Source organism: Arachis ipaensis, chromosome B09 (genome assembly GCF_000816755.2).
Source record: "Arachis ipaensis cultivar K30076 chromosome B09, Araip1.1, whole genome shotgun sequence".
In the NCBI taxonomy this organism is placed as follows: Eukaryota; Viridiplantae; Streptophyta; class Magnoliopsida; order Fabales; family Fabaceae; genus Arachis; species Arachis ipaensis.
The window spans coordinates 12,430,304-12,441,055 of record NC_029793.2 but is presented as its reverse complement, the minus strand read 5'-3'; the positions used below and the strand labels follow the sequence as shown (position 1 = coordinate 12,441,055).

At 36.0% G+C, this 10,752-nt stretch overlaps 1 protein-coding gene across 1 annotated transcript; it reads right to left on the bottom strand.

Annotated features, from left to right (window-relative positions):
- LOC107617172 lies at positions 5,936–8,606 on the bottom strand. Its single transcript, XM_021111755.1, has 9 exons — positions 8,558–8,606; positions 8,264–8,329; positions 8,085–8,180; positions 7,896–7,961; positions 7,622–7,817; positions 6,972–7,037; positions 6,684–6,818; positions 6,436–6,548; positions 5,936–6,186 (listed from the first exon to the last, which is right to left on the bottom strand). Coding segments are annotated over exons 1-9 (798 nt in total). The 5' UTR covers positions 8,560–8,606; the 3' UTR covers positions 5,936–6,128.

Sequence of the window (10,752 nt, the reverse complement as noted above, 5' to 3'; positions counted from 1 at the left end):
ATTTCGATCCCAAATCTTAGGGACCAAAAAAATATTTATCTCTTTTTGTAATGTTTTAACACACATATTAATTTGACGATAAAAGTGTGCTATATGACACTATTTTCTCATTTATTACTGTTACATATTATTAAAATTGAGGTTTCCTACTTAATAGTGGAGCTCATTTGACATTTTTTTAGAGATATTTTTTATTTAATTTATCTGACTAATTTTAATGCATTATTTATAACTATCAATTAATTAATTTAATTAGGATAAATATCAAACTATTTAATATTTTGTTTGATTCATTAAATTACATTTGATTATAACTAATAAATTATATAAATTAAATTACATTAATTTTATTAAGATAAATATCTATTTTCTAAAATACGATTTTTTTTTATAATTAAGGCAAGTTCGCTGCATTTCCGGTGAACTCTATATAAATAATGGAGTCCGCCACATCCCCGGCAAACTCTATAATTTATATAGAGTTCGTCGCAGCCCTACCAAATTCTATGTTACGTTTTCAAAATAAAAGCATGCCTGTTGAAGAGCGGATCAGAGAACCACAATTTTATTGTCCACTTTTGTTCTCATTGTTGACATTTTTTCTCTACAATATCAAGGAATCCATTGTTATCTATTCATTACGATGGTGAAATAATGTATGATGAAGAAGGTCGAAGAAGGTTCTATCGTTTTTAGATCGGGCAACCAATAATTACCTATATGACACTGGAAATTAACAGTCTAACAGTGTTGAAGAATCTGATATCGCATTCCGTCGGACAGTAGGAGGCAAAAAGGGTGAAAAAATTTACTACAGATATCCGACCGAAGTAGATGGCAGTTTGTTTTATAAAAGATATATTACATTTGTCTTGTCTCTGTTGCTAGTATATTTATTAGACCACGGTTGTGAGAAATATTTCTATTGTTTTGAATTAGGTATCGTTTACGTGACGACAAAGACGTACGGCTTATAAGGTTGTGGCACAACCAATGGACAAATGTTCATCTGTTGGAATTAGTTCTTAATTAGTTTATAAACGTACTAATTTAAATTTAACCCAACTACATGACGCTGTCAACTAACGCCCTAAACAACTGTAATTAATAACTAATTGAACCCTAAATTTTATTAATCATATTTCTTTCTAATCTAACTTAACCTAATTAATTATTCCACTAATTACCTTGTAATTCACAACTTAATCTAATTATTCTGACTAAATTAACTAACAATTAACTAACAACTTATACTAATTAACATGTTATAAACAATAACCAACAACTGTACTTAAAAATAATAACATAAAAATTCTAACTAACATGTAAACATTTAACAGTAAGTCTAACTAACATGTAAACAGTAAATCGGTAACTCTAACTAACATGCAACCTCTAACTAGTAACTTTATCTAACATGTAAATAATAACTTTAAGCTAAAAAAAATAACTCTAACTAATATATTATTTACTGACCTAAAATTGAGAATGTCATCGATAACAAACTTTATGGACGTCCAAAAGACAGAAACAAGGAACAAAGTAAATTTGAAGGAGAGATTGGAAAAGAAAGGGACAAATAAAAATGGCCCAACCAACTTTATATAGTGTGCTGAAGTTATCCCAAAATTTGCTCGAAGTGCGACGAACTCCATAATTTATATAGAGTTTACCGGATGTGCGACAAACTTGCCTTAATTACAAAAAAAAAATCGTATTTCAAAAAATAAAGTTTCAAAATCTTATTTCATGAATTAATTAATTTTTTTACATTAGAAAAAAATCCCCCTATCTTTGTGTGCTTCACGTACAATTTTTGTAACTATTTGTTTTTTATATCTATTTTATCAAAATTTTCTCATAATTTTGTTTTATATTAATTTTTTTTATTGTATTTTGATCCGTAGTTCTTAAAAGTATTATATTTTATTTACTAATGTTTTTAAACTTTTTGCAATATTTTTTGTAGAAATTAATTATCAGATTTTTGTCCATCAATAGTGTCAGTACTTTTTTACTTCTTAATATTGAAAAAATGTTTGAATAAATCGATATTTTTTTGTGTACAAAATAATAATAAATGTTATTAAATAAGTTAATCACATAATGAAAAATTTTATGGGTGATTCTTTAAATAATAAAAAATACAGAAAAGTTCTGCATACAAGCTATTAGGGCTTGTATGCTTTACAAGCTCATTAAACAATAAAACCAAAATACGCGCTGCTCCACATACGTTGATTACACGCGCTATATAAGATCCCGCATATATCTAACTACCAAATTTAAAATATTTGTTTCCTTCTTCGTTTTCGTTATTTTGAGATTTGGTTGTTCTTCTTCTCGCGCGTCTTCCCTCATTCTTCTCCATCGTTCTTTTCCTCTCCTTTTCTCACTGGTATGTTCTTCGTTTACGTTACTTTTTTCTCTCTCTGCAACTCGAGCTTCGTTTTCTATTTTGATTTGTTGTTTTCTGAAATCAAAGTTTGAACTCGTTTTGAAGATAATGGATCATTCAACCTCAAATTGTCAGCTGAATCCAGGCGAAGTGGATTATGAATTTGAATCTAACGAAGTTCCTGAGGTTTGATTTACATAATGAATTTTCTTTCAGTAATTTGTATAGCATTGTGTAGTTGAAAAATTGCTGAACATTGACTATGAAACTAACACGTTAACATAAATCTGTCGATTCAATGTATTAGTTGTGATTAATTACCTGGAATTTATAGCAAACGCTCGGGTGTAGATCAGATCTTTTTTTGGGTGTATTCTTGCTAGAAGTGTGGGTGTATCTACACTACTGGTTTTGTTATTTTAATTGAGTTGTTGTTGTTCAGGTGTATTATATCAGACATGATTGGGTGTGTTTTTAGTTTTTTGACATGGTGTATTCTGCAGCCTGTGTATTTACAGTTTATGGTTTTAAAGGTCATTGTGTAGTTGAGTTGTTGCGGTTCGGGTGTATCATATTAGGCATGATTGGGTGTATTTGAATCATATCTATGGGTGTATTCACAGTTTCTGACATAGTGTATTGTGCAGCCTCTCTCGGTTGTTGATGACGAGCTTGTTCCGAAGGTTGGAATGACCTTTACCACCCTTGAAGATGCTGGAAAATTTTACAGGAACTACGCCAAGGCTGCAGGTTTCTCTACAAGAGTTCGGTGCACAAATAGAAAGGGAAACGAGATTAAGAATCAACTGATTACATGTAGCAGAGAGGAAAAATGGAAATCTAAAATATCTCCGACCGAGAAGACCAATCCGACAGTCGGTTTAAACTGTCCTGCAAGAATTTATATACACACATTGAAGGATGTCGGTGCTTGGATCATTTTAAAGGTTGTGCTCGATCATTCACACCCCTGCTGTCCAAGCAAAGCAGAGATGCTCAAACAGCACAGGGAACTAAGCATGTCCATTCGTCGTACAATAGAGAATAACGAGGAGGCCGGTATCAGACCAAGCAAAACATACCAATCATTTGTTGCGGCTGCCGGGGGTCACCGTGAGTTAAATTTTATCGAAAAGGATGTGAGGAATTATATTACCAGGGAAGTGCAGAATGTTTCCAAACAAGAAGATGCAAAGGAATTCGGGAAATATTTGTTAAGAATGAAAGAGAAGAATCAGAATTTCTTTTTTGAGCTCCAACTCGAAGAGGATCAATCGATTAAGCTGGCTTTTTGGGCCGATGCAAGAAGCAGAGCCGCCTTTGAGTATTTCGGAGACGTCATTTCATTCGACACCACCTACAATACAAACAGGTAACAAACTGCCCCTGTTTATGATGCTAAATTAATGTATTTTTATGAATCCGCAGCAGAGGTGTATATTGGCTGTTTCTTTGGGTGTATACGAAGCATTTGTTGGGGGTGTACCTAATAATTTTGCATTCTGCACTATGGTAATTTGTTTCAGGTATAATTTGGTCTGTGGTTCTTTTGTCGGGGTGAATCACCACGGTCAGTCAACACTTCTCGGATGTTCTTTGATGAAGAACGAAGAAATTGAATCTTTCAAATGGTTATTTCAATGCTGGCTTTGTTGCATGGGAGAAAACGCTCCGAAAGGGTTTTTCACCGATTAGTGCGCATCAATGAAAAGGGCTTTAGAGGCCTGTATGCCAACAACAATTCACCGTTGGTGTATTTGGCACATCATGAAGAAGATTCCAAGCAAATTAAACGGGTACAAGGGACATGCCGATATCAAACAAGAAATGAGCCAAGTTGTTTGGAACTCTCACAGCAAAGACTCATTCGATAGGAATTGGAACGATTTTCTGCTGAATTTTGGTCTTGCGGACAACAAGTGGCTTTCAGGTAATGTCTTTTTAAAATCTGCAGCAGAGGTGTAAATTTCATGTTTCCTCTGGTGTATTTACAGTCTGTGTTTGGGTGTATTATGCAGATCTGTACGAAGACCGTCACATATGGGTTCCTATCTATCTGGATCACCACTTCTGGGCAGGGATGAGAAGCACACAAAGGAGCGAGAGCATGCATTCATTTTTTAACAAGTATATCACCCGGAACAGCTCGCTTATTCAGTTCGTCAAACAATACGATAATTGCCTCGGAAGCAGGGAGCAAGCAGAGAGAGAATCAAATGCTGTAGATTTTCATACGGTCATACCGTGTGCAACAAAATCCTCCATTGAAGCTCAGTTTCAAGATGCGTACACTCATGCAAAGTTTAGGGAAGTCCAAGCGCAATTCAGAGGAAAGGCGAATTGCATCACCAGATTAACGAATTCCGCTCTAGGCTATTCAGTATACGAAGTCGGAGAACAAGTTTCCAGCTCAATATTCAACAAGTTCGTGGTTACTTACGACTCAGTTGCAGCCGAGGTAAAATGCCAATGCTTATTATTCGAGTCGAGAGGGATACTGTGCCGTCACGCACTAAGCGTGTTAAGCTTCGAACAAGTAAGCCAAGTGTCCCCTAGATATATACTGGAACGATAGAGCAAGAAGGTAAAGAGGCGACACACACACATCAAGAGCAGCCACGACCAGCCACTAATAGAGCCAAGAAGCAAGAGGTTCGACCAATTGGTTTTTCGTTCGCAAAATATTTGCGAATTTGCCTCCGAATCGGATGAGCTGACTGCAATTCTGCACCGTGCGTACGATAACGTCATGCCCGAGATGGAATCATTAAAAGCCAAAAGGAAGGGGACATCTTCTTTATCCCACGAAGACGCCAACTTGGAATCCGTTAACGAGCTTCAAAGCCCGCCAAGGATTCGAACAAGAGGACGTCCAAAAAATAGGCTAGGTTCAAAGCTGGAGAAACAGATCGCAAATGCCACAAAGAAGAAGAAGACGAAAGTTTTAAGCGAGGTAAAAGTAATGTTCTTTAAATTTGTGGCCATTGAGTTTATTTTTCTCGTTAATAGTTTAGCTAATGTGTGAGTGTTATATTCAGATAAACTTATTTGATGCTGCATCAGCGGTGCATTCAAATTCCAGCCAATATCAAGGACACGTTATGAATTATCAGTTCAGGGTACCAGCAGTGGGGGGATAACTCTTTGGGTGTATAGTTTTATAGAATATGGGTGTAAAAGCACCGTTCTTTTGGGTGTATTTTTGTTAATTCACAATTTACATATAGACACATATATAAATTCATATAGAACAAAAGTTCAAAAAATTCGCAGGTTATGGGTGTATATTTGATTTGATGTTTTTCTTCATATTTTAGTACATGTAATTCATACATTTTGAATACAGCACATACAGTTTGGGTGTATATTTGATGCAATCTTGGGTGTATTATTAGACTTGCGTTGGGTGTAACAGTTCATAATTTGCGTTTATATATGCCTTGATTTTTTCCTTCATATTTTACCACCTGTAATACAGGTTTTGAATACAGCACAGACAGTTTAACAGCATAGATAGTTTAACTATTGAAAAAAATATACATGGAATAGAAGTTGTTGATAAATGGCAAATATTTACATCATTTGTTCAATTTACAAACTACCCAGCAGTTGGATTACGCAGTTTCTATATCAGCAGAATTTATCTGACAAAACGGACTCAATAATACAGAGGATGGCTTCGACAGCCTTATAGCACTACTCTCTCTAATTGCCCGATCTCTCTGTTTATTCATCTCACTGAATAGTATCCGGGAAGCATACTCCACTCTATAGTGGTCCACCTCCTCCTACAATTAAAAAGTATATTCTGTTTAAACAGCAATATTAATTCAGTAAAGTAATACAGAGTTATATAGTTCTAAAGACAGTTACCTGTTTCCAATTATCCCAGTTATACTTCCCCTTTTTAATGTTTTCCGGCTCAATTAACTCAAGCTACTTCATAACGTAGATAGCGCAGTCATAGCTGAAAATGAAGAAAATAGATTACAAATCTCATTTAGGAAAGTTTAATGTTCAGAGTCACAAATTTATACCTTGTTTTTTGGCCTGATATTTTAACATATGATGCTTTAATTTCCTTCTCCTTCTCGTCTTTCTGCAGAGGTTCCCCGCCGGCATATGCTCTCAATCTTGAAAATACATATCCCTTAAATACCAAAACAAATCAGTAATACAGTCGAATAAATGCACAAGATACACCCAACTGAATGGACAACATACACCCAACACAACTAACGAAATAGACCTATCTATTATAGTAAAGAAGACAGAGGTAACTTACAGTGAATTTATTAATTTGCTTTCTCTCTTCGCTTGGAGCTTTTTTGTGTAGCGGGTCAAGTATATGACATTTCCGCTTCGTTGTATTTATCAGCCATAACCACCAATGTCCCGAGTGGCAAACAGGTGCAAAAATCTGAAGGATTGCCACATTTCAACAGTGCGTTATTTTATTTGGCATATAAGTAAATAAGCGTACTAACAAATTTAGCAAACGAAAACTTACATATGGATGCGAAGTTAATTTTTTTCTATCTATGAAGGGAATAAAACTCGGGTAGTCTTCCACCCTGAATTCCTTATTCGTTTTCGATGATATGAATTCCCCCTCTGGGTGATCCGAAAGTGCCATGCTCTGCAAGAATTGCGAAACAAAAAATGAAATACTGAAAATACACAACTTACACCCAATCGAACGTAAAAAATACAACAAATTTAATACAGAAAATACACCCAAAGTTCGTAGAAGTAACACTTACCACAATATCGGGGGGAGATAGTATATTTGTTCTTGAAACCTCTTTTCATTTTTCTGGTTGAGGATGAGGCAGATGGCAGATACAATCTAAAAATATATGCCGAAATCAATTTTACATTAATAAACATTGCAGTTGACTTTGGTGCAAAAACATTAATGTTATTCTAATATTACCTGAGATTCTATATCACTTTTTGCCTAGAGGGATGCAAGGTGCATTCTCATCAAAATGTATTCATGTTGGGCAATGAGAGTGCACATCTCCTCATACTCGTTAGTATTGCCATCTGCGTCTTCCTTCAGTCTCGTCCCCCAGATGTAGCACTTTTGTTTCATATCATCCGTAATCTGATTTATTCCCCCAGGAGTTTCAAACTTTGCAGAACTTTCCCCCCCAATCTCCCTTTGAATTTGTGGACTTTTATTTTTCCCTTCGCCGCACTGCTTGCTATTTTTTGGACCAAATCGTCTAATTGTTCTATCAAATTTGCAGCTTCTGGAGATTTTGCCCTTTCTGTCTCCTGCGTTGATGCCCCCTCCTGGCTTGAATCAGTCAATCCAAGGCTGAATGATGGCACCCCTGGATCTGTTTTAGGAACATAGGTTGCTGTTCGTGCCATCATCAACAGGGCAGCAGCGTCTTCTGCGGCTGGATGACTGCGTCATCATGTATAAGAATAAGAATAAGAATATACGGATGATACGCAAAGATTGATTTTAGTCTGATGAACTTACATTTTAGTTGGAGCTGGGGGAAGCGTGGGTGTGGTCTCTTGAAGTTGTTTGGGGGTTTCAGGAGTGCTGCACAGTTACAAAAAATTAATCATGGCGTAAAAAAAACTAATCAGGAACAATATACACCCAAACTGTTAGCAAATATACACCCAAACTCTAAACAAATATACACCTAATACTATTTCTTACGTTTCTGTAGTCCCTTCAATCTGTAGCATAGGGGTTGGTTCAAAATCTGTCTCAGTGGTTGTTTGGGATGCCGGCGCAAAAACCTGAATCGGGACTCTAAACAAGAAGAAAAATGAAAGGTTAACAACGCCTTTGAAAATAATAAGGTTATAAGGTTGAAATATTATTGGAAAACTCACATTGCAAGCGCTTCCGACGGTGTCTGTTCTCTCACAACCATCATATTCAAATCAGACGGACTCAACCTAAAATACACCCAAAGAAGGTCAAAAAATACACCCGAACAATTCAAAAAGAAGACATGCTTTGTTTTTTGAGAACTTACATACTTGCAGTTTTTGCTTTTTTTTTCCTGCCTTTTTTTTCTTGAATAAAATAATAAAGGGCTTTTTTTTCTAAAAAAATATATACATAATTAGAAGTAGAAGGGTAATAGAAGAACAAAAGTAACGGTTATTTGAAAGAGAAATTACATGCTCTGTGACGGCTGGTTTACACTACTCTGTTCTGTGCGTCCTTGAGAGGAAGGATCATCACTTCCCAAGTTCACAACCAGTATTCTAAAACAGATTTCATGTTATTCAGACAAAATAAGATACAGGTATAAAATACACTCAAATGAATGCACAAGATACAACCAATCGAATGGACAATATACACCCAACACAACAAACGAAATATCCCAACTTAATAAACAACATACACCCAACTTGATCAACACAATACACCGAAATGGTTCCACAAAATACACCCAAATCATCATAACAAGATTTTATTAAATAAAGCTTCTTACGTTTCAGAGGACACATAGCGACCTTCTGTCGATCGCAGGTCAGCTTGGTTCTCCCTGCGAAACAAGAAACAATTATTAGCATACAAAACACACCAAAATATGAAATAGACAGTCCAGCAAGACATACCCCTCTGCAGCAGATTTATCAACGTTTTGCCTTAGCCATTCATCCAGTTCGTCACTTGATATTTCATATCTCTCACTACATTCATAAAAGAAGATGTTAATATCACTTGATTCAGATTCAGATTCTGAATCAGAATCTGACTCCTTTTGACTCTTCTTTCTTTTTCTGGAGTCCATTCTGGAAGGCAAACAATCATCATTTAGAACATACTAAAAAATACACGCAAATGAATGCACAAGATACACCCAACTGAATATACAATATACACCCAACGCAGTAAACGAAACACACCCAGCTTAATAAACTACATACACCCAACGTGATCAACAAAATACACCTAACTCGAAAAAGAAATTACACCCAAGTATGGTACTTACTTTTTCCCCTTTTTGCTGCAGTGTTTTCTTCCTGAATCCTCTGAGTCTTCTTGAGTCTCAGACTCAGAGATAGAAGTGTCACTGTCAGTAGTTGCTTTTGTCTCCGAAGACGATGTTGAACTCGCCTTCCTTTTTTTGTTTTTTTTATTTCTTGTTTTATTTCTTTTTTTTTCTTTTTTTTTCACTTTTTCTCTTGCTCTTGTCTCTGCCATCTTCACAATCCCATGAAACATTAGATATTTTAGCTAGCAGCATTCAGGTAAATAAAATACAAGCAACATATTATGTTTACTTACCAAAATTTCCTCTCTTTCTACAGTCATTCTTTCCACCAACTCCTCCTTAGTCCAGTTGGCAATCCAGGACTTTGGTAGTCTTTCAGCCCTCTTCTTGCCTTTGTTTTTTGAAAGATGAAAGTAAATTATCACCAGGGCGAAGAGGCAGCCATCAATTGCTTTCTTCTTTTTCTCCTTGTAGCCTGTGATGCCCTTGACCATGAAGGTCAAAACATGCCCCCCCCAGTTTCTCTCTGATATGCCGTCCATCTTAAAAATTGGGGCCAAGTGCACAGCCGATATTTTGTTTATCGTCGTTGGCAAAAGGAACGCCATCTGTATATAGAGGATGAATATCCTCTTGAACATCAGGCGTTCCTCTTCGTTGCCAACGCCGATTTCCATCATTTCATCAGTAAGACTTTTGAGGGTCTTACCCTGGAATCTTCTAAAAATTATTTTGTCATCATCAGAAAGTTTCTTATACTCAACTTTCTCAGGAAATAGATCTCCTACAAAAAGGAAAACAACAAAGTATCCAAGTCGGTTCAAATACACCCAAGCATCAACTTAATATACACCTATAATTTTAAGCCAGTTACCTGTTGCATTGATGCCTAGCGCATGACCTATTGTTTTTGGTGTTATTTGGAAAGAACCATATCCTGTTTTCAGTCTGTTCTCCCCAAGTTTGAAGTTGTTTGCCAGCTCCCTTAACAGTTGGTGATCCACCCTCAGTGGTGGGATGTGCATCAACCCACCGAATCCAAGATCCCTCACAATCGCCTTCTTCTCCTCACTCATGTTTCTGAACTTATCACTTAGGAGATGTGTGGCACACTTAAGGTCTTTTGTTTGGTTTCTTGCTGCCATTTTCTCTGAAACGAAAAATACACCCAAAGATATCAGTAAGATACACCCATATATATGAGTCAGATACACCCATTAATAACAGTAAGATACACTCATATATGAGTAAGATACACCCATTGATAACAGTAAGATACACCGATATGTAAGAATCAGATACACCCATTGATAACAGTGAGATACTCCCATAGATATGATTCAGATATAGTATCCATATATATCAGTC